General features: G+C 38.7%; 2 protein-coding genes across 4 annotated transcripts; one reads left to right on the forward strand and one right to left on the reverse strand.

Moving 5' to 3' along the window:
• Positions 1–237: 237 nt before the first annotated feature.
• LOC131251787 (ethylene-responsive transcription factor 1-like) lies at positions 238–4,306 on the forward strand. Of its 3 annotated transcripts, none has more exons than XM_058252744.1 (3): positions 238–619; positions 2,713–3,669; positions 4,027–4,306. In XM_058252744.1, the coding sequence occupies exons 1-2, from the start codon at positions 373–375 to the stop codon at positions 3,618–3,620; spliced, it is 1,155 nt and encodes a 384-aa protein (XP_058108727.1). In that variant the 5' UTR covers positions 238–372; the 3' UTR covers positions 3,621–3,669; positions 4,027–4,306. The 3 variants fall into 3 exon arrangements, with proteins under 3 accessions (XP_058108727.1, XP_058108725.1, XP_058108724.1); XM_058252742.1 differs by having other exon boundaries at positions 2,713–3,665; XM_058252741.1 differs by having other exon boundaries at positions 2,713–4,306.
• Positions 4,307–7,759: 3,453 nt separating this feature from the next.
• On the reverse strand, positions 7,760–12,836 carry LOC131251788 (E3 ubiquitin-protein ligase RSL1-like). The gene is made up of 2 exons (XM_058252745.1): positions 11,673–12,836; positions 7,760–8,429 (listed from the first exon to the last, which is right to left on the reverse strand). Exons 1-2 carry the CDS (start codon positions 12,761–12,763, stop codon positions 8,351–8,353), a joined length of 1,170 nt encoding a protein of 389 aa, XP_058108728.1. The 5' UTR covers positions 12,764–12,836; the 3' UTR covers positions 7,760–8,350.
• Between the last annotated feature and the right edge of the window lie 11,243 nt (positions 12,837–24,079).

Here is a 24,079-nt window from a genome sequence, read left to right on the forward strand (position 1 = left end):
CGGGATTCCTCCTTTCAACCACAAGGCCCATATGATGTTTAAATCAAGGATCGGTTATTTCAGAATCCTTCCACGATCAGGTCCCATCTGACTAATGGTCTAGATTATTGAAAATGTGGGGCCCACTTCTACTGTATGAAGCCGCCACTTCAGAAGCTCACTCGCGCAACCGCACCTCTCTCTCTCTCTCTCTCTCTCTCTCTCTCTCTCTCTCTTTCCGTTTCTTGAATCTCTATCTTTTTCCGCCCCTTTAACGACACGTCTCGCGCTCTCTCTCGCTCTCTCATCAATAAAAACCCTCCTTCGGACCTTCTCAGCTCTCAAAAACCTCACTCTCTCCGATATTTCGGGTTTTTTCTGTCATAAAAGAAGATGTGTGGCGGAGCGATCATATCGGATTTCATTGCTCCGAGCCGATCGAGGCCACTGACGGCCGACTACCTGTGGCCGGAGCTGAAGAAAAGAGCGGGAAATTACCACTCGAAGCCGTTGAGACCTGGAGTCGTCGATCTGGTAGATGATTTCGAGGCCGATTTCCAGGATTTCAAGGACGACTCAGACAATGATGAAGATCAAGACGTCAAGCCATTCGCATTCCCCATGTTCGCTCCTTCTCGAGGTACTGATTTTCATGCCTTATTTCCAGATTTCGCGAGATGGTTTTGGGTTTTATTTGATTTCTGAGGTGGGTTTTCTTTTTTATCTTCTTTAGATGAGTATTTATTAAGTTGGGTTTTTGGGTTTTGATTTTTGCTTCTTTTTTTTTTCTTTTTTTATTTGGGGATTTGCTAAGTGGATTTTTCGTTTTCGATCGATTATTTAAGTGGATTTTTTTCGTCATTACCTGATTTCTTGAACTTCATTGGGGGTTTTTTTTTTTGGATTTTTGCGATTTCTGCCATGTGGGTTTTGTATTTCGATATTTTTTCCCCCTAAATGGGTTATTTTATTTTATTTTCTATCTTTACTTGGGATCTTTATCTTTTTTACCTTTTTGCATTGGTTTTGGGTTTTTCTTTTCTTTTTTGATATTTGTAGAATTTGTTAGTTATTTCTGTTTTTATCTCGATTTGGGAAGGCGGTTTTTTTTTTTCTTTCTTTCTTTCTTTCTTCATAAAAAAATGGCATTTTTAAGGTTTTGCACTATCCTGCAAATTGGAATTTCACTTGCCTTTTTTCCAGAGTTCTTGTTGGATTTCTGTGATGCTGTTGCTTTGATATGATGTTATAAAAAAAAAATTTTAAAAAAAAAAGAAGAAGAAGAAGAAAAGATGGAAACCCTCATTTTATCAGAAGAATTAGATGATCCTGACTGGGACTTGAAGAGTTTCTACAAGTGGGGATCCATTGTTCAGTGATCAATACCATTGAACTGATGGATCCCACCAATGGTTGCAGCATGCCTGAAAGTTTCTCCGTGGGGACAACCGTAACCCTCCGATCAGCCGGCCGTATTGGCGGTTGAGAAAAACAAGGCAAGGTATACATTCATTGTGGGAAGGGCTGGAAATCGGATGGCTATGATCTTTCGGTTGAGATGAATTTAGGGGCTTGTTCTGTCCACAGTTAGCCCCACCTGGTTAACAGTCTGGATCAATTCCCACGTGCGAATTCATGGACAGAGGTGGCGAAAGGATCATTGGCTGTAGAAAGAAAAGGCAGATATTTTCCTTGCCATCTTTAATTGTTATGAAATAAATTGCAAGATGTTGTTTATCTTCCCTTGTCATTTATCAGTAGAAGAAAACAAGTGAATCACAAGAAAACAAGGATCGGATTATGATTGCAACATCAGTTTGGTTTTTTGCTAGATGTGGATTTTTATCTCTTCCCATCTCTATTTCTGCAAATTTACCTTGTCATCTCTTGTAATTCCTTGCCTTAAGCCTATCTGGATCATCAGCTGTAAATGCAATTTTTGTCCATCTATGGAAATAATGGTGAAAACAAAGGTTGGATTGTTAGAAAATGCATTTCTATTAGTCATTAAGGTGTGTTTGAATGCAATATCAAATTCAATTGCAATTACGAGTCTAATGAAATGGAAATAACCAAATTGCAATTCATTTCCTTGCCATTCATATTGAAGATCTGGGCTTCATATTGTGTTATATTCCTTCCAAGTTGGGGTTGAATGAAATATGACTGCAATTCAAGGGCTATTTCATCATTATGGATGCTGCAAGAAGTCCTTAATTTTTCTCGATCTCTCTTTTATTGAACTGTGTGCACATAAACGCATTCTTTCCCATTTTCTTTGTTGTAGTTTGTAGTTTTTAGTGATAGGAATGCATGAAACATCCATGAAAACCTGTCTATCAACACTAGTTTGTAGTTTTTCAGTGATTGGAATGCATGAAACATCGATGGAAACCTGTCTATCAACACATGGACATGCATATTTGCTCATTCAGGGCCTGTTTCAATGCATCCTCAAAAGGGGCCTTTTGATGGCTAATTGCTGTTTTGAGCCATCCTCCATGGATTCACTTCTGCCAACTCTGTTGGGTCACCACTTGGTGAAATGGGAGCTAAAAAAATCCACTCGCTGATTGGTTTTTGGCAAGTCGACAAGGTCGACCCAGGAAAAAAAAAGTGATTGGAAACCCCTTTTGCGGGAGACATCCAATCAGGCAGTTATGGTTTCTTCTGTTCCCATCACATTTACATGCTTTATTTCTGGTAGTGACTTATATTTTGTTTGGATTATAGAAGGATCTATTACATCAAAATCAGTGGAATTCAATGCCCCAGAAGAGGGATCTGTGAAAAAGAAGAGAAAGAATCAATATAGAGGAATCCGCCAGCGCCCGTGGGGAAAGTGGGCTGCTGAGATTCGAGACCCGAGAAAAGGAGTTCGGGTCTGGCTTGGAACCTTCAACACTGCTGAAGAAGCTGCAAGAGCTTACGATGCTGAAGCCCGTAGGATCCGAGGCAAGAAGGCCAAGGTGAATTTCCCCGACAGAGCCCCTGCTGCTGAGGTTCAAAAGTGCCCTGCGAAACCAATATCTCAGAAAGTATCACCACTGCCGAAAACAAACTCATCCGAGAAGCCAAATTTCAATCAGGCCTTCAGTTTCGTCAACAACCCAAGTCAGGGTTTCTACGATGCTTTTGGGTTCACGGAAGAGAAGGAACCCATTAAGCCATCTGGGTATCTGGGTTCTTTTCCCGTGGCCAGAAATCCAATGGAATTCAAATCATTTGTGCCTGTCGGTGGGGGAGGGATGTCTTTCCACTCAGATCAGGGAAGCAATTCCTTTGGCTCTTCGGATTTTGGGTGGGAGCGTGATTCCAAGACTCCGGACATCTCATCTGTTCTTCCTCCCACCTTGGAGGCCTATGGCTCTGAATTTGTAGAGGACATGAACCCGAAGAAGAAGCTGAAGAACAATTCTGAGAATGCTGTACCAGTTGAGGAGAACGTGGCAATAAAGCTGTCTGAAGAGCTGTCAGCGTTCGAATCTTGCATGAAGTTCCTGCAGATCCCTTATCTGGAGGGAAGTGCGGACCCATCGATTGAGAGCCTCATCGGCGGCGATGTGACTCTGGATGGTGGTGGTAGCTCGATGGATCTCTGGAGCTTTGACGACCTGCCGGTGGCCAGCGGTGTCTACTGAGGATGCTGTTTCTGGTTGCTGGTGTTCCTGTAAATAACATAAAATGTTGGTAAAAACTCACCGCACTTTCATTTCCAAGGGAAATATTCATAGTCCAATCCAGCGTATTTCTGGGGCCGATCTTTCGGTGAATCCAAACCGTCCGTATGGTAATGGTGGAGAGATAACCCCAAAAACCTCTCCATCGAGTGATCCTATTTGTTTGATTGGTTCATGGTAAATTTGGACTATTGGTTATAAATCATCCATTTCCATCAGAGTACATGGGCCACTGCAATATCGACTGCATGGTTCGCTGAAAGACCGACGGACGGCCGCTGGGATCGAACAAAGGAAGGTGGGCCCTTCCTGTTCTTTGTTTCGTGCTTGAAAGGAGATGTCTTTCTTTCTTTCCTTGGTGTTACAGGAGTGGAGTCTATGGAGATGGTGGAGGGATAAATGGAAGAGAGCAGATGCTTCAGCTATGGAGAAATTTCAATCAGTATGGTTTGATGGAGGTATATTAAAAGAGAATAGGTATATAGTTTCTAGAATCCCTAGTTTGTTTGGAATTTGTTTCAATCATCAGTACTTGAATTTGAATTTCCTTTTCATGTTTTAAGACTATATGATATGATATATGTATGTATATGATATCCATATGTATCGTGGAGCTTGAGACTCATGAATAATGCTTCTCTTCTGCACTGCTGGACTCTGGATATGGTGTCTTTCCTGTGTTAAGAAATCGGATTGCGTGCTAACTCAGTACGCTCTTATCATACTGAGTGAACTCATTTGGGCCCACCTTGAATGTATGTTGTCTATCCACGCTGTCCATCCATTTTCCATCTAATTTAAGGGGTTGATCCCAAAATTGAAATATATCGAAAGATCAAGTGGATTATACCGAAACAGTGGGGATAATGATTTCCACCCTTGAAACCTTTCTAGGCCCCCATAGTGATGTTTATTTGTCATCCAACCTGTTCATAAGATCATATAGATATGGATGAATGGAAAACACAAAACTTCTGTGACCCCCAAGAATTTTTCAACGGTGGAGGTTCAATTCAACTATTTCCAGTGGTGTGGTCCATTTGAACATTGGATATGCCTCATTTATGGGTTCAAGCCCTAAAATTATCTGGTAAAATGGACAAACCGAGCAGATAAAATACATAAATCATGGTGAACCTCACCGAGTTTACTCACTACGCAATCCGCTTCCCTGTGTTAAGGGAGGAGTGGGGCCACTGGACATGATCGGTTTTTTACTCTCCTGATGATGGGGGAAATCCTGGCGGGATCAGAACCGTTCCGTGTGTAGATTTTACCAAATCGATGGACCCCACTGGATCATCATTTCTTTATGGTTGTGATTGCTTATATAGGAGGTAATGACAGCTGAGGTCCCTACGGATGGGCCCACCGGACCTTTTTTATTTTTTATTTTTTTTGTGGTTCTGATCGCCCGATGGCTTTTGATTTCCGCCATCTGAGGTGTGGGGCCCATTTTTATTTTTATTTTTGAGTAAATGGGATGTTAGTTGGATGGAGAGGTGGACACATATATACTACTATTAGTAAGTCTTGCAATAATTTGCCTGCCTATTAGGGTATGACATTGATAGGATATCAACCGTTAGATCTAAGGTGTTTTCAATGAGGGAAATTACTCTCTAGATGATGGGCCTAGCTGATGTAGGGGTAGACCCCCACATGGGTCGAACAAATACATGATGATGGTGTTGGCTCTGATACCAAATTGTTTAAGAACCTAGTCCCATGACTGATGGACCCCATCAAAGCTAGACTCTTTAAACCCTTTGGGATCGGGCTAGGCCCATCCTACGATGAATGGCCCAGATTAGCTGAAAATGAATGGATGGTTAAAGACACTAGTGGGTGGTTGAGAAAATGGAAGGATGGTTAAAGACATTTTTAGTGTGGGTGGTTGAGAAAATGAAAATGGATGGCTAAAGACACTAGCTAGCTGTTTCCAATCAGCGTACGTGGATGTTTTTGAAAGTGATCTCTTTTACGGGCTATATGGGCCAATCCTGGCCCTTTTAATCATTGTACCAGTTGGATCTTCGTCATTGTTTAAATGATCTGAACCGTCCACATGATGGGCATCACCATGGGTTTAGGTAGAAAACAACGTATATTCCAGATAGGAGATCCTATCAGTGGCCTTTTAAGGGCCTGTTTGATTTTTAGGCTCAACTGTAATTACCATGTAAATTGGTAATAATTATTTACCTAGGTAGTTACCACATCTTTCCCAGTGCAGATGTGACAATGATGTGTGTGACTGTGATGTATATGACTTGTCCACACCGCTCAGCTCAACTGGACCACACCATAGTAAAAAGTGCCTACCATTAAAAACTTCCTTGGGCCTGCCTTTAAAAGTTTTGGATCAAGCTGATATTTGTGTTTTCTCCTTATCCATTTCTGTGTGATCCTATGAATGGGTTATATGATGAAAAACCATCAGTGTGGCCCTGTGAAGAAAATAACTTTCAGGACTAATTAAGGCCACTATTTTCTTTTGTGTGGTACATTTGAGTGTTGGATCTGCCTCATTTTTCGGCTCATGCCCCAAAATGTTGTAATAAAATAGATGGGGCCCAAAATGTTATAATAAAATAGATGGACAGTGCTGATATATCATATACATATGGTGGGGTCCACATATTTCAATCAACACTTTTGCATCGATTTTACTCTCACATTTCAAATCAGTGAAAAAGTAATAATTACTTATTTATCAGGATTTACAGGCATCGCGGAAAATAGAACGGACAAAGGAAACTGTTAAAGGAGACTTGTAATATTCCAATTTGAAAGTCCATTGTTGGGTAATCGCATCCACAGAAAGGCTTATCATATGAACGGTTTGGATCACTCCCAGATCCTAAATGCTAAGCAATATGAAATATGAACGGTTTTGATCACTCCAAGATCCCATATCCTAACTGATAAGCAATATGTAGCCGTGGATTATGGTAGACGTTTTTGTATTCCAACACACGGGTAAGGCTTTAGCGAGCAATCAGCGAAATGCTAAGAGGAAATTATAGTTTTTGTATTTCTTTAAGCATGTTTATCATCCTTACTGATTTATATAATGTCAAACCAAAAATGTATATAAGAAAAAGGTAACTTGTAATCATTGCATCATTTTATATAATTAAGTTAAAGAATTTCATTTTTTAAAAAAGATTATTTTGTTTTTATGATAATCTGATATTGAATTAATGTAAAACTATCATCACTTCAATTCATTACTGATATATCAAATAATATAACATTTTCATCATCATGATGTAGTAGAATATTTTTCTCAAAAGACAATTAAAATAATTTGTAATCATTGCTTATTTCTTTAACATATTAATATGATAGTAGACAAAACTGTCACCAAAACCAACAGGCACTTGTGCTATCAAAGCACCGGGTTGGCTTCTGAACCATCAATGGCCACAACATCCTCTTCTCTTTCCTCCTCTCTTGGCCCATCTCCCTTCTACATCTCTTGAATATTACCTTATTTATTTCCATCAGACCGGTTGTACCCCCATTTTCTTTCATCCTCATCTCTCAAGATCTGTTTATTTACATTGATGGGATTTACATTGGGGAGAGGATTAGGTGAGACCACGGATCCACCAAGGTGGGTGGAAGCCCAAACTGTGGAGCTCACATTGATGTATGTGCTTTAAATCCACACTACCCAACCATTTTGAAAGTTCACTTTAGGGGATGATTCTAAAAATGAAGCAGATCCAAATCTCATGTGGACCATACCATAGGAAACACTAGTAATTGAATCTCACCGTTAAAAACTTCATAGGCCACTGGAAAATTCATTTGCCATCCAAGCCGTTGATAAGGCCACAAAGATGTAGTTGAAGAGACCACACAAATATCAGCGTGATCCGAAACTTTTGTGGCCCATATGAAGTTTTTAATGGTCGATTATTGCTGTTTGGTGCAAGATCTGGGCTACTGGCACAGAATGCCCCACCATGCATGATGTGACAAAAATGACACTAAAACCTTTACTGGCGAGGCTGGGCCAACATCCAACCGATAAACGGGCTCAGATTTCATAAGCCCATGAGCCCTACAGAAGCTTCTACAGTGGAAGATGGTCAAAGAATTTCTTTTAGTATGTGCAGAGAAATTTACAATTTTGACAGAAATTCAAGACACCCAAATGCAGCAGAGTTTACCCTCATTGTACCTCTATTACACTTGTGAAAAATATTTAAGGAGTGTTTGGATGCACAATTGAATTGAATTGCAATCCATTGAATTCATTACACCAGAGAAAATGACCAATGTGGGGTGACACCATTTTCATTCCTAATGACAAACAAGCCTCTAAATGAGATTATCACCCACAGGCAAATGTTCCACTGTGGCACCTTGCTGTCCTCCAAACATGCCACTTGCGCTAGACATCAGTACTATGAATATGGTAGGCCCCACCATGAAGATCTCGCCGCTAGTACCAAAATTCCTAGCATCCCATGTCAGACTTGAAACGGTCATAATCATGATCCACACTATCATTTTGAATTGTAACCTAACTTTTAACACCCTACAATTCAGTTCAATTGTACATCCAAACACGCCCAATAATTTAAGGACTGGCTTATATTCATCAAGCATGGTTTAGTGCAGTCTCCCGAGCAGAATACCATTATTGACAATGGCATTTGCAGTTTTTGTTGTAACTAGTGCCTACATCTAGCACAGTAATGAAGACGTTCGTCGACGGGCCCCGCACAATGGTAGCAGAAACAGTGGCTGCACCTGAAACCAAAACAAAGAAAATGGAGGAACGCAATCTTAGAACAAGCTTTGCCGAATTACTTCCACCCCATTCCAAAAATGCTAAGCTAGATCAGGATAATTACACAATGGGAACACTTGCACAAACTGAAATTCCTCTTAAATACACTAGGGAGGGAAAACCACAATTCATGAAAGCAAGAACTCAAGGCAAAATCAAATGAAGGAAAAGAAGAGGTTAGAACATCAGTAACAATCAACGGATGAGTTCTACAAATAACTTGTAAGCAAAGAGCTAAAACGGCCTTATTTCGATGCAGTATCTAATCGAGTTGCATTAAGTAGTTCGATGGTTGTATATAAGCCTGTTGTAGTTACCTCATTAAGTCCAACTTGGAAGTGTCATAATTGCAATTCAATTCAATAATACAACCAAACACAGACTCAATTCAATAGTACAACCAAACAAGGACCGAGTAATTAAAACACATATACCCTTTATCAGTAAAGAACTGTGCACGAATAAAGGCAAGAAGAGGATTTTACCCAAACAGAGGAATTTATGCCATAGTTAAAAGGAATAAAATGTCTTGAATGTTCCCAATTGGATCGAAGTCAGATTAAATGAACACCGGTAACAATTAGTTGTTTCTAAGGCCTGTTTGGAAGCCCCCCAAAATGAGATTGGAATGGAAAGCAACCCAGCCCATGCACATTCTCAATAGGCAAAAGCCATCTGGCATGTCCAAGAAAATGCAGGTGGCAGGAGGCAGTAATCGCTCCAGTAAACAAATTCCGCCTAGGATACAATGGTAACAAGAGGTGGATATATTGATGTAGAACAGGTCTCTTAATAGCACCGAATGCTCTCCACTGACGTGCAAAGGACTGTCATAGGTCAAAGTGGCTGCTCGATGTGGTAAAGGGCATGAAGGTCTTAAAGGGGGCTGCTGGAGGTGGTAAATGAAGGGCAGATTAAATGCCTAAAGGGGGTACTGGAGGTGGTAAATGAAAGATAGCATGGAGTTAAAGGGGTAATTGGGGCAGGTCTATGGAGAAGGTTTTAGAGATTAAAAGTTAAGGTTTGAAGGTCTGATTAGTAACTTATGGGAGGTAAAACTGAGAAAGAAAATAATAAGTATAGAAGAGAGAAAGTAAGAGTGGAGGATATACCTTGTCTTACGAAGGTTTTCGAGGAGTCTCACAAAACATTTCATTCAATCTCAAATCTTGAATGATTTACATTGCCCTGGCCTTTCAGCTTTTATAGATTCAATAGAACTTTCGTACATTAATTCATGTACTTAGGAAATCTAAAACACACTCTAGTTCAAAGAGAATTAATATCTTATGAAAGCTAAAACTTTGGTCCCAAAGAGGACTAATAAATGACAACAATATCCCAAGAACTCTGCTTTCAAAACAAGGACTCTTCAACTTCCTAGAGCTCTTAAATGCAAACAACTTCCAATAAAGATATGACTTGCTAGTGTATTATGGGCAAAATCTATGGGTCATTTGTACAGCCATGGGCTTTCTTGGGCCTACAGCTGTACACTTTGAGGCCTATGGCCTGTCTTCATCACACACACTCCTATCTACTGCACTAGGCTTCTTTTTTTTCCTAAAAAAAAAAAAAAAAAAACCAGGTATGCTGTACAACTATGGATTCAGTTGAAAACAGATGAAATGATCAAAGAATAAGGAGATTGCCCAGTATTCAAAATGAGAAATTACCTTTTTCAACTCAAACCAGAAAGTAATGTACTCTCGATCCAGAGCCTAGTACCTCTATATGAGGCGTGTTTGGCACAAGCACCACACTCACGTTGAAGTATCTCGGTGACATAGATGTGATAAAAAAGAATTGACACATGAACACACCTTTATTCTCCAGCTTTATATATTTGCAATTACACAATGCCAACTTGGAAGTGTATGGCAATGACCAAACAATTGAGGACCTCTCCCAGTATACGTAATGAGGAAGTAACACTCTAATGGCAGTTACATTCATTTCAAGCCCAACTTGAAAATCATGTAATTACGATTTGGGGCTGTGATGAAAATAGGTGAGTAAAAATTCCAAATTTTCTTATTGATATTTTTCCTAGATACATTAAGAGATATTTATAGATATTAAGAGGAGGAGAGTTGTGTTTTCCCACAACTAGTATATGAGAGAAAGGAGGCTGTGTATAACACAACTATTTACAATGGAGAGGAGAGTCCTAATCATACACAAACATCAGCTTCTGGAATAGTTTTCAACAGGGGCATGATCCCTTTACATGAATAGTAAGCAAGGCAACTATATTTCGGTTCACTTCCATTCTGTCAAACTAGTTAGTGCAATTCAATTCAACAGTGCATCCAAACACAACCTCATGTTGATGTATCTTGGGTACATACAAGATGGGATACAGAGATTGAAAAGTGTTGGCACTAAATGAATAAATTGGATAAGCATGGATTGCCTCGGACTCTACCAGTAGTAGTGAAAATAATTGAGAAAGCGATCTGTATGATCATTACATATTTGGGATTTTGATTATTCATGGCGGATTTCTTATCTGTAAACAAAACCAAAATGTCCCTGCTAATCTTCTAAACTGCAGCAAAATCCAACATGAGTGATGTGGTTTGATAGACTATTGGTTTGTGTAACATTATATAGGAAGAAATCAAAATACAGTGAGAATAGAGCAATGAAACTAAAACTCCAAGCAATTGTATTCTACAAAAATAATAAGAAAAGAATACTAAGAAAAACAGGAACCCAATTTAGTAAACAGATAACAAAATTCAAAGATCAAAAGAACAAAAACAAACATAATAGCAATTTAATATACAAACCCATCAAAAAGTACAGATGATAGTAGGAAGTAATGGCATCATTTTTGTTAAATCCAGTAATCTTACAAGTGCGGCCACCGATCATCGACCCAATGGTTGACATGGTGGGCCACATCATGAGATGGGCCATGCCCAAATTTCTCCACATGAGGCAACCTATGGTTCACATCAAATGTTGCCCAATCAAACAGTTAGAATAATCTAATGGCTGAAACTTTCAGCGCATTTCCCATCCACAACATGGCCCACTACATGAACGGGTCAGTCGAATTGCCAAATGGTGGGACCCAAATCTACAATCCATTGCACTGATCACTCTGTATACACAAACAGTAACTAAGAACGTCAACAGAACAATCAAAATCACAACAGAAACTCAAATAAAAAGAACGGAATTGAAACAAACACCTGCATCTCATGAACAAGCACCCTTCGATCTTCTCGACATAAAACCCGCATTTTGGGCACCTCTGCCATTTATTCTCCTTTGCAAGATTCATCAGCATTATATCCTCCCTCTCTCTCTCATCACCCTTCAAATTCTGAAATTCAACGCACCCAATTCCCGAATGCCACTCCACCTTGCACTGAGCGCAAAACAACCTCCTGCAATGCGGGCACTCAGACTCCACTATAGCACTCCCATCTTCTCCCCCCTCATCCAACAACAGTGCCGAGCAATCCTTAAAGGGGCAGTAGAATTTCATCAACCCAAGAATCAACGACTCACAGAGGACGCTGCCCCATCGATCAAACACGTCCTGCGGTAGGATGGGCCGGCAGACTATCGGGTCCAGCGTCACCTCGCAGCCCGGCTCCGGGCATCGCACCAACGCTGCGTTGTCTTGGATCTTCGCCGCCACATGCTGGCCGATGCAATCGGAGCAGAACACATGCCGGCATCCGCTGACAGTAAAAATCTCATTTGGGTTTTTGGGTTCCATGCAGATTTTGCAGAAGACAGGCTCTGGGGCCGGCTTCGAAGCCGAAGATTGGCCGGTTTCAGAGATCGACGGCCCAGAGAACACCCTCCTCGAAATACGCCTTGATGGGTACGACTTCAAGAGCTGTACTTCTTGTGATGATTCCCTTGCTGGGTACGACTTCAAGATCTTTACTTCTTCTGATAATTCCCTTGCTGGGTACGACTTCAAGATCATTACTTCTTGTGACGATTCCCTTGATGGGTTCGACTTCAAGATCTTTACTTCTTGTGACGATTCCTTTGATGGTTGCGACTTCAAGATCTTTACTTCTTGTGATAATTCATCATCATCAGAGAGATTAATGACATGTGGTTTGGATTGAAAGAAGGATGAAATAAAAGATCCTTGGAGATGTGTGGAGTCTGTATACATTTCGACTGATATTGGGTTGTGTTTATCCCCTCCTGTCTTGCATGAGAATGTAAAGTTATAGAGAAGATCATCTTCATCTTCTTCTTCTCCTATTGTGTGTATGATTTGAAGATCTGGGTCTCCTGCTTTCATGGTTTCCATATTCAGAGAGAAGCTTTCACCCCTCTCTGCTTCTATCCGTTCTTCTTTTCTGACATTTGAATGGCCATTGGCTCTTTTAGTGAGAGAGAGAGAGAGAGAGAGAGAGAGAGAGAGAGATTCTAGGTTGTTGTACTGACCGTCCGAAACGGACGCGGTTTGGCTGGTTGGACCAGTCAGTTAGCTGGACTCAAAGCTCTGTGGGCCCCAAAATGATGTATTTGTTTTATCCATGCCGTCCATCCATTTTTTTCAGATCAATTTATTGTATGGATTCAAAATTAATAAGATCCAAAAGGTTAGGTGGACCACACCACAGGAAAAAGTGGGGATTGAACATTTACGGTTGAAAATTTTTGGGGGGTCATTAAAGTTTTGGATCAAGCTGATTTTATTTTTTTTCATTCATCAAGGTCTGTGTGACCATATTAACAGGTTGGATGGAAAATAAACATTATAGTGGGCCCTAGGAAGTTTTAATGGTGGACGCTCAATCAACACTGTTTTTCGTGTGATGTGGTCCACATTACATTTGGATGTAATTCATTTTTTTTATCATGCACTAAAATGATCTTTCAAAGTGGATGGACGGAGTGGATAAAGCACATACATTATGATGGGTCCCACAAAGCTTTGACATCAGCTAGCTGATGGTGCAGGGGTCACCAGTCAAACAGCGTCGGCTCATTGTGGATGTTCCGTAGCACAGCTCGGAAGGTACACTCCCCCAGCAATCCTAACCGTCTGATTGGTGAGCATCAAATGGACGGCTTTATCAAATCCAAAGGTTGAAAACAGTTCGTTGCTATTATCTCTTTATTTGATTTTTGGATTATGTTCCATTGGCACTCGGATCAGAAAAATAGACGGTCTGGATTGCCTAAACATTTCTTTTTAAAATGGTGGCGAAGCTTACGTGTCTAGCGTAGAAAGCACGCAACTTGCCTGTTACTCGGGGCTACCTGGCTCCCCTCTAACCCAAAGCTCTGTGGGGTCTACAACAATATTATCATTATATCCAATCCGTCCATATGTTTATTCAGCTCGTTTTAACAAATGAAACAAAAATACGTAGATCTAAATCTCAACTCTCATTTGGGTCACACGAGTGATTATTGAACATTCACCGTTTAAACATTAGTGGAGATCTCATAAATTTAGATCGGATTATTATTTTCCATTCATCCAAGTTTGAATAACATTATGAACGGATTAGATGGCTTCTAAAAAATCAAAGTGGGCCCCATAATGGTTTCAACGGTGAATGTCTCCATCCCTACTGTTTCTTGTGGTATGTCCCACTCGAGTTTCAGATATCCCTCATTTTTATATTTTTATTCTAAAATGATCTGAAGAAACGGATAGACGAAGTAGATATAATACAAACATCGTGGTGGGCCCCACAGATCTTAGGGTTTCAGGGGAGCCGGGTAACCCCGGGTCACCGGCGAGCCACTTCCGTCTGGAATTGAGAAATTGACCACACTGTAATACCACCTTTTACCCAGCTTCTTTTCTAAACGCTCCCAAACTTTACTTTCTTAAAGTAAATTATTTTCCACGGTGACACTATTTTGAGACGAAAATACCTTTTATTTACGGGGGGCTAAACATTTATAGCTACGGTTATAATTCGAAACTATAGGTTGTGAATGCCAGGGCATTTCTGACCGCAAATAGTGTGTCCCTGCATAATGGTCGAATAGAATAAATAAAACAAATACATCATTTTGGCGCTCACACAGGAAGATACGCTTGTATTCACTACTTATAGCTACGACTTATAACCGTAGCCATAAGTGTTTCGCCACCGAAAATAAAAGATATTTTCGTCTGCAAATGGTGTGTTTGTACGAAAAGTAAAGTTTGTGAGCATTTTGAAAAGAAGCCGGTAAAAGGTAGCGTTAAGTGGCCAATTTCTCCCGGGATTCGGGGCGACCGGTTCTAGTCTTGTAGTCCGCGGATTACTGAAATGAACCATGCCTCTGTTAGATAGGCCATGTATATGGTTGATCACAACCTTTAAATAAGTATGAACCGTGATTTATAGTAAAAAATAGTAAAATTCATTCAAAAGTGATTTTATAATTTTACATATGAACCGATAACATCATTAAATGGTCAATGGTCAAAATTAAAGTATATATTTCAAACAGTTAGGATCTTATGTACAATAAAAGATTACATCCATTTTTATCGATGGTAGCTTACTTCCCAAAAGGGTCTTACAATAATTCACGTGGCCCAGATGGCGGACTAAGATTCTCACTTCTGCAGTCCGAGGACTACCTACCTTTCACTCTCTGTACTAATAGAAGAAATTCTCAATTACATCTCATCGTCCCAAAAAAGAAAAAGAAAAAGAACCAAAAGATAAAGGAAAGGTGAGAAAAATCAAAAGAAAAAAAGGAAAATTAATGGGAGGCATTACAAATCACTACACGCGTCAGCACAATGTATACCCGCATTTTCATCTATGCAAAGTGGGGCCCATCTTTCCGTAATCCAGGCCATTAGTCTGTTGAGATAATCCATTGGTGAACCCCATACAAAAGATATTTCATATTGAAAATCATAGCCACTCATATTTGGCATTTCGCTATCTATCTCAAGAACCATAATTTAAAGGTTGTGATTATCATAATCAGGAGATTTTTTGGTTCAGATTCTATTTGAATGGGTCCCAAGAGTCCAACGGTCTTGATTACTGAAAAATGGACCTCACATGTGGAAATTCAAAAGCGGATTATAGTGCACTAACGAGTGGGAGACGATCGTGAGAATCGAACAAATATGGGGTACTACCCTCACCAGGTACTAGCTAGAGACGGACGATCCTAGCAGTCCCACCGTACATGTTTCATCCATGCCGTCCATCCATTTTGAAAGATAATTTTAGTGAATTTCACCAAAAAGTAGGCAGGATGAAGGCACAAGGGGACCACACCACAGGAAGCAGTGCTGACAATGATGACCACCATTGAAACTTTTCTGGGGCCCACCGTGATGTTTATTTACCATCCAACCTGTTAAGAAGATCACATAGACCTGGAAGAAGGGACATCATAAATGTCAGCATAATTCAAAACTTATGTAGTCCCCAATATGATTTCAACGGTAGGTGTTCAATCCCACTCCTTCCTCTGGTATGGCCCAGTTGAGCCTTATATCTCTCTCCTTTTAAGGATAACAATATAAAATTATTTTTCAAAATGCATGGACGGCGTGGATAAAACACATACATCACGGTGGACCCACAGATATGTTGGTGGGGTGGTACCATTTCGCATCCCTGAGAATCCGCCGTAGAAGGAGAGACGGATTTCAGTAAAACCATGAGTTCGTTCCGGAGACTTAGGCTGACCACCACGCATGGCTTCATAGGCTCACATCGAGTATAATTGAATAATCAGAACCATCCATTTTCAGTGGGATATTGTAAATGGTCCATGGTTCAATAATCACATTTTAAGATGCATGATGTACCATATATTTGTGAAGTTGATCGTGTACCATTCGATGAGGGGCCATGTATCAAAAAATAAAATCGGGCGTTGGCCATCGGGGCCGATGCCTGGAGATGGTCCAGTGATCCGAGCCGTCCATTTTAAGCTGTTGTGGATGTCCAGAAGTCCAATAATCGCATAGAAAAGATGATTCTCCTCATTGGTTTATTGAAAATTTTCCCTTTGTCGGACAATATTCAACCATAAACATTGATTGTTGTAATCCAACATTTTCGGTAAATGACAGCCCGTGGCCCATCAACGATTGCAGCAAGAACATGGACTGTTCAGATCAAACGCAAATTGAATTCCCATCAAAATCCCAGTCCACCGTTCATCAGGTGGACCACACATGTTGATCCCTGGCTCTAAAAGTGGGTCCATAGGATCTTCAGATGGGCCACGCATGTGAAAGAGTGCCACCAGATAATCGACCTGATCACCCAGGGTGCTTTGCATACGATCCAAACCGTTCATTTAAGGAAAGGGTACCGGATCTAGTGGCTCTAGAGGCATGGAGGTACCATGCTCCACATTTTGCATGAGATCCAAACCGTTCACTTGATAGGTCAAATAGCGAATGCTTAACTACCTAAAAATCACCCTCTTTAGACAATCCTAACCCTCTGATGTTAACTTGAAAACACATTCATTGAGCAAAGGCGTATTTGTTTAACGGTCATGATAATCAGATCAAAGCAGTTTAACCAATCAATGGCAGAGCTCGCATGATGCCTGGTTCAAATCATCAGACATGCGCCACGTGTATGGTACACGATCAGTGGGTCATCTACGTTTTGAAAGGGAGGAAACAACATGGGCCAAGAAAATAAAAGATCTCCTAATCAATTCAAATTCAAGTCCCAGATCAACCGTCCACTCCATCAGATATCACCAAAAGTTCAACTTCTTGAAAATATCTTCAATTGGGTGCATTTCGTAGTACCAAATATCATGAATTCTCGTGATACTTCGTGAGTAAGAAATCTTTTTAAGTACTGTACTGAAAAAGGGGAAATTGCACGATGAGGTCTGTCGGCCCCACTCCTATCAATCGCTGCACCCTTCCATGATAAGCCACCGACCTAAAAAATAGGGTAATCAATGACTTAGATGGGACACAAACCAATTAGGAGTAGATATTCACTTACAGAAACCTACGTGATCGTTTATACGGCTTATTGGGATTATTGATACATTGAAGTGTAGGAAATTTATGTGCAGCCATCATAATGTATGTGTTATATTTTGTACTGTTCATCCATTTAGAGATCATTCTGCGGCATGAGTCAACGAATGAGGCAGACCCAAAGCTGGAGTGGACTGACCATATAATATAGTGGGAAAAGTGCTGCTTACTATGAAAACTTCCTGATGTACACAGTGACGTTTATTTGAGATCCAACATATGTTCATAAGTTAACACAAAAATAAAAGAATAGAAAACACAAATATCAACTTAAATGAAAACTTATGTAGCCCTTAGAAGTTTTTATGGGTGGGCGTCACTAGGGTTGTACACGAACGAGTTAGCTCAGTTAGCTTGCTCGGATCGACTCGAAAAAGCTCAATTCGACTCGGTTTGAAACTGAGTTCGAGTCGAGTCGAGCTGATTTTTTGAGTTCGAAAAAATTTCGAACCGGATTCGAGCTTGACTCGACTCGGATTGAACCCAACTCGAATCGAACTCAGATCGAACCAGTTCAGTGACTTGTTACTTTGATATTGATGTTGCTCACCAAGTGTTTGATGAAATGATTCAATGAAGTGTGGCAGGTAACAAAGAAGGTATATATATAAAACAAATATTTTTTTTTTTCGCGATTTTTATATTGCTTACAAGGTGTTTGATGAAATATTTATAAAACCACTATTATTGTTTTACATACAGTGAAATTTTAAAAGTCCAGTCCATGTGTTTGTGAAAATGCTGCACATACGAACTTGGCTCGAACTGGCCCAAGCTACTAACCGAACCGAGCCGAGCTGGCCAGTCAAGCTCGAGGACTAAGTCGAGCTGAGTTCGAGCTGGGGTATCTTGCTAGCCGAGTCGAGCCGAGCTAGGTAAAGCTCGACTCAGATCGACTCGTGTACACCTCCAGGCGCCACTCACTCCACTTATTTCTGTGTTGGGGTCCACTCAAGCTTTGGATCTGACTCATTCTTTTGCTCATATCCTAAAATGATCTTTCAAAATGAATGGAGTGTGTAAATATAAAACATACTTCATGGTGGGGCTCATAGAACTTATTGGCATCAATTCAGTAGCAATGGGTCTTGCTACTCAACCTTTCAGTAGCTAACCCACTCCCTATGATTCAAGCTCCTATATTCTGTGTGACCCTCCCTTTTGAATGATGGGTCATATTAAGTTTCAACCGTATCAAAAACTTTTGTGGGCCCACCAAATAATTTTAAATGTTTTAGGTACAATTTCACATGCTTTCATATAGAATGGCTCGCTTAAGTTACACTTGCAGTTGATTTTAGGATATCCCATAGTAGAAGGGAAGCACCAAATGCATGGCATGGCTGTCCAATATATATCATAGTGGGGCCAGAAGATAATGCAAAGCTACTAACTTCTTTTGATGACTATTCTCTAGGTTTATCTTATTTCTCAAAATAAGGAGAGAAAGTTCATTTTACAAGGCACGTATTTATAAATACAAAAGTTTAATGTATTTTTTCAAAATTTTGATAATTATATAGAATTGTTGGAAGAAAATTCTTAAAATTTATTTAATAATATATAATAAATATTTTTAAATATTTATTTTGAGTTCTTCATAAGAATATTAAAAAACCTCGGACCTTAAGTTCCTCTTATTTGATAAAACTTATTTTCACCACTTATGATTTAAATGGGTTATTTTGAGTTATTGTTTTTTATTATAGGATGAATTTAAAATAATAATAATGATAATGATAAGTTGTAACGTCCTGGATTTTTATTGTTTTGGATTTTCAAAAATTTTTGAAAATTTTTTTTTGTAATTAACTTATAATATCACTTACTGACCATTAGCACTCAATATTAGTTTATACATGGGTGGAACCAGTAAAGAACCGCACAAGTCCGATTAATCAACCGTAGGAAGCCAACGAATCCGCCCGATCACTTGAACATAAAGTTTAGCCCCATGATTTACTCACATAGGGACCAAATCTAACTGACCCATCGTTAACTAATCAAGACAAGCATAAATAAATTAAAGATTTAATCGAAGCCGAGTCAGATAAGGCTCAGATCTTGACTAATAGACCAAATCAACCCCGTTACTCTTTTAGCCTAAAACCGACGGTTTAGAGTAATTATGACCAAATCTCCACTTTCACTAGCTATAAATAGGTCACACTATGAACATAATTAATCAAAACTCTAATCATTGCCCACAAGAAATCTCAATACTTAATTCATTTCAGAAATGCCCCGATTTTCCGAACAAGCTTTAGACGACTCGTTAGCGGGCCACTAGTTCCAAAACTATAGAATAATTTCCGTCTTACTGAGCTTGATGTTCATTGTGGGAGTCGAACCTAGGTACTGACTAGAACCACTCAACTTGAGTCAGATGACGAGTGCATGAGAAGTGCAAATATCCTAAAGGAATAATCTGAAACTTAAGTGAATTGGGTCGTCCACTCTTATGCAAAGTTGAGGATTTTGGACCGTCAATTTACGACCAAACTTCACACGTGGAGTAAAGATATTTCCATGCTCATATCCGTATAGCCGCGGCCCCGATCGACTATCGGTGACTGTTGAACAGACTTCTAATAATATCCGTCGATCGGCGCATCCAAATGGCGGACCGATCATATCAATACGTAGATCATCGTTAGGGTTAACTATCTTATGGTGTATATCAATATGTACACCCCATAATGAGCCCTAGAGGTTAGAAAGATACTCCCATAGAGCTAGTATAGTAAAAACCCATTTACATCAAATTTGGCACTATATACGGGTTTCATTTGAGCACCCCTCTCCCCATACGAATTTACCCTAGCAGAAAGAAAGGGATAAAGCGAGAAGAGAAAGAGGAGAAAAGATGAGAAAGAGAGAGGGAAAGCTTGGAAGCATGAGGGTTTGTACACGTTCACCCTCTCATCTCCTCTATAGCAACATTGTCCTTCATTGGTGTCGATCCGGAAACGATTGAAGGTAAGTATTGAGTTATGTTTGTAGGTTAAGTCTTGTGTTTAATTCCTTCTAATTCTTATAAGCTTGTATGCTTATTTAGACATTTCAACGATGATTTCCTAACACCATAACCCTACAGGCGCCGTGAATCAAGCGGTTCGTCATAAGGTGCGGACTATTATCCTTAGGTTGCCTAGCATTAATTTTATTATGAGTTTAATGATTATGAATGTTAGGATGATGTGCTTGAGTAATCTAGAGAGAACCTAACCAAGACCCTACATGATAGGTCCCTCTAAATCCCATAAAATGGTTAAGTATTGGTTATTTGTTCTTTAACATGATTGGGCTTTGTATGTTTGTACTATGAATGATGTATAGCTCTTGATCTCTTCGGTAACCCCACTCAACACGCACACACATTAATTTCATATTTTTTGTTAGTAGTTGCATTGTAGAAAATCTGAATTTTTATGTTTGATGTATGAGTGCATGACTTTACTAGTGTTAGAAGGCGAATCCAAAATTGTTAGAATATTATTAAATGTTATAAACCCCTGGGTTAGTCAATAAACTGAAGTGGGAGAAGGTGGTCCCATTGGTAGGACCATCCTGCGCCTAAACCACCGGGTTTGGGCGAATGCGAATGGGCGACAGTAGTTAGACTACATGGGTCGCTTGTACTCAATGTCGTCCGTCACATACTCGCCTGAACTCGGACGGTGTACTTCACTTACTGACCAACCATGTTTGTTAGCCATGTCTGCACACGCCTGTATGAAACCTAGAATACCCTTCAACCACTGAAGCCTATTGATAACCATTTGAAACCGATCCACTGACTCGAGAGCTGGGCATGGTGGAATGGGACATTGTGTCCGAGCTGTCGGCCTACACTGGGGTGACGAGCCTCCCCGTAGTGACCGCGAGCGATCCCTTTTCTCAGTACTCCCCATGTGCTTGAAATCGGGGATAGGGAACCCGATGGGATTAAAGATTGCGGGGTCTTAGCCTCGCACGTTGAGGAGCATTGGCCTGACAACCAGTTGAGGGCAATGATACGTGGGGTGTACTAGTTTCCCCAAGCTACCGGATGAATGGAATTAATTAAAAACTCGACTAATACAATCACGATCACATCGCACTAGTTAGGTTGGCGACTCGGCAGTTGAGGTCACAATGAGGGAGTGTTTGTCATGCGCGATCATTAGACGAGTCATTCGAGAGAGTGTTGTTGCGAAATCATGCATCATATCATAATACATGCATATGCATTAACGAGACTATTTAGGGATCTATAGATGTATGTCTTTCATTAAATTTATCATATGATTGATGCTTGTTGTAATTTAAAGCTAATAGTAACCACTGAGTTAGCTACTCACTCTCACTCTGGGACGGTGTTTTAAAACACCAACCAGACCCTTTACTAGATGCATGTGAGGCGGAGCACGACGAGACAAGCGAGGTAAGCATGAATAGGGAAGAGGAGCTTTCCTACGTCCAGCTTATGGGTGGATCACTGTGGACTGTGCGGGTTGTTTATGAGTTGTTGAGTAGAGATCTAATACATCATTTCATTTAGGCATTTCTTATATAAATTTTGTTAGGCGATGCCTTGTGCGACCCGTTTGATATTCCTATAGACTTGTATTTCTTAATCGCATCTATTTCAGTAAATTAGTTGTGGTTGTGGTTTATGTTCCATCTGATTCTTTTATTGCTCAGTTAAACTGATTTATGTACAAATCACCATAATTAGGATATAAGTGACACCCGGAAATTTGGAGGCCGACTTCCTACACGGCCTTTGAAAATCCGGGGTGTTACATAAGTACTTAATTTTAATATTTATTAAAAAATATGATTTTGTTTTAAGCTTTATTTCCTTGACTTAACATGGAATGCGATAAAAGCGAATTTGTAACAACTCATTTTTTTTTACAATCAACCCCACTGTCCACTTGTGTGTGGCCCACCTGAGTTTTGGATCAGCCTCATTTTTTACCTTATACTCTCTCATGGTCGGGCCGAGATGATGGACGGAGTAGATTTATATCATCGTTAGTGGGACCCGCCATATCAAAAAAATAATAATAAAATAAAAATAAAAATTTTATCTTCTGCACGTCTCCGCCACCTAACCCACCTTCTCCATTCTTCCTTCCTTTTCGTACAGTAATGGGCACCGAACCCTCCCACGAAACAAAACTACCCACATTCCCCATTCTTCCACCTCGTTCCTCACATCCATTAAAAAGGAAGGAAAAATATAAACAAAGATTCAATCATATCAAAAATAGAGAGAGAAAACCCGGTAGATCAAGAGAGAAAGAGGGAGAGAGAGCTCTGCAGATCAAGAGAGAGATTAAAGCGGGGCCAGATCATCGGACTTTTAAGGTAGGTGATACTATTGTCAGTTGATTATTATGTAGGAAATCCTACTCATTTATGAATTTCTATTTTATATATTTCTAATATTTAATGTTGAAATAATTTATATATATATATATATATATATATATATATATTTATTTATATATAAATAGAATAAAATAAACAATTTATCTAAGTTTATATTTTAATTTAGAAATTCTATATAAAAAATTTATTTGTTAATATTAAAATTAAAATGAGTTATTCCTAAATTTTAAAATTCATTTATATTAAGGTAAATTATTAATAATAGAATATATTCAATTAAGTTATGAATTTTTTTAGTCAGATGTAATATAGTATATGCAGATAGATTTTATTATTTTATATCCGAATTATTGAATTTAACTCATAATTATTTTTAGTAAAAAAATAGAATTAATAACTTAAATTAATTTGTAAAATTTAAGCCTTGTTTAATATGTGTATTTAATTCAATAAGTAATAATTAATTAAATTAAATTAGTCTAGATCAAGTGAAATTTTAAATATTAAAATGATTTGTTAATTTAATTTAAAGTAAAGTGGTTACAATTAAATTGTTAACAAGCAGTTAAATGAAAATTTTAATTTTTAGAGTTTGAGAATTAATATTAATTATACTAATTGGGAATTAAAAATTATTATTATTATTATTATTTTTTGTTGTAAGAATTAAATTAATGTAAATATAAATTTAAGGTGACTTTGAAGGCTTTAAAAATAATTAAGTATAATTCAAAATTTTAATTATTTGGTAAGTATTATGAACTCTGACTTGTATGATTTCTTAAATTAATTAAGTCGAAATTTAATATGATATTAATTCAAACCTCTAATTATTATTCTAATTTAAACTTTAATTTAAGTTATAAAACTAAAATAATAATAGTAATAATAATAATAATTTAATATAAGGTATAACTAAACTTTTATAAATTAATAAATAAGAATTTAAATTTCGAATAAAATAAATTATTTACATTGCAAATAAGTAAATAAATTGAAAATTCAAATTTTGAGACAAAATTGGTATTTCAACATTTTCAGGAGTTTTTGTAAATTTTCTAGCACTATTATAGAAATCAACTTGATATTTTAACAAATTTCAAAAACTAAATTTTAATAACATCGAATTTATGCACCTTGTATAGAATCTACATTATAGTGTAGAAATTTAATTTATTAAATTATTATTTATTTATTTTTGTTGATTTTAGAATTGTTCATGTTATTTATGCTCTTCTATTG

This window comes from Magnolia sinica, chromosome 7, assembly GCF_029962835.1.
Source record: "Magnolia sinica isolate HGM2019 chromosome 7, MsV1, whole genome shotgun sequence".
NCBI lineage: Eukaryota > Viridiplantae > Streptophyta > Magnoliopsida > Magnoliales > Magnoliaceae > Magnolia > Magnolia sinica.

Bases quoted from the DNA above. Each gene is read 5' to 3' on its own strand.
- LOC131251787 (XM_058252741.1), top strand. From the start codon at position 373: ATGTGTGGCGGAGCGATCATATCGGATTTCATTGCTCCGAGCCGATCG. The intron at 620-2,712 runs GTACTGATTTTC...TTTGGATTATAG, and splicing joins CATGTTCGCTCCTTCTCGAG to AAGGATCTATTACATCAAAA.
- LOC131251788 (XM_058252745.1), bottom strand. From the start codon at position 12,763: ATGGAAACCATGAAAGCAGGAGACCCAGATCTTCAAATCATACACACA. The intron at 8,430-11,672 runs GTGTTTGTTTCA...TTTTGGTTTCAG, and splicing joins TGCTTGTTCATGAGATGCAG to GTGCAGCCACTGTTTCTGCT.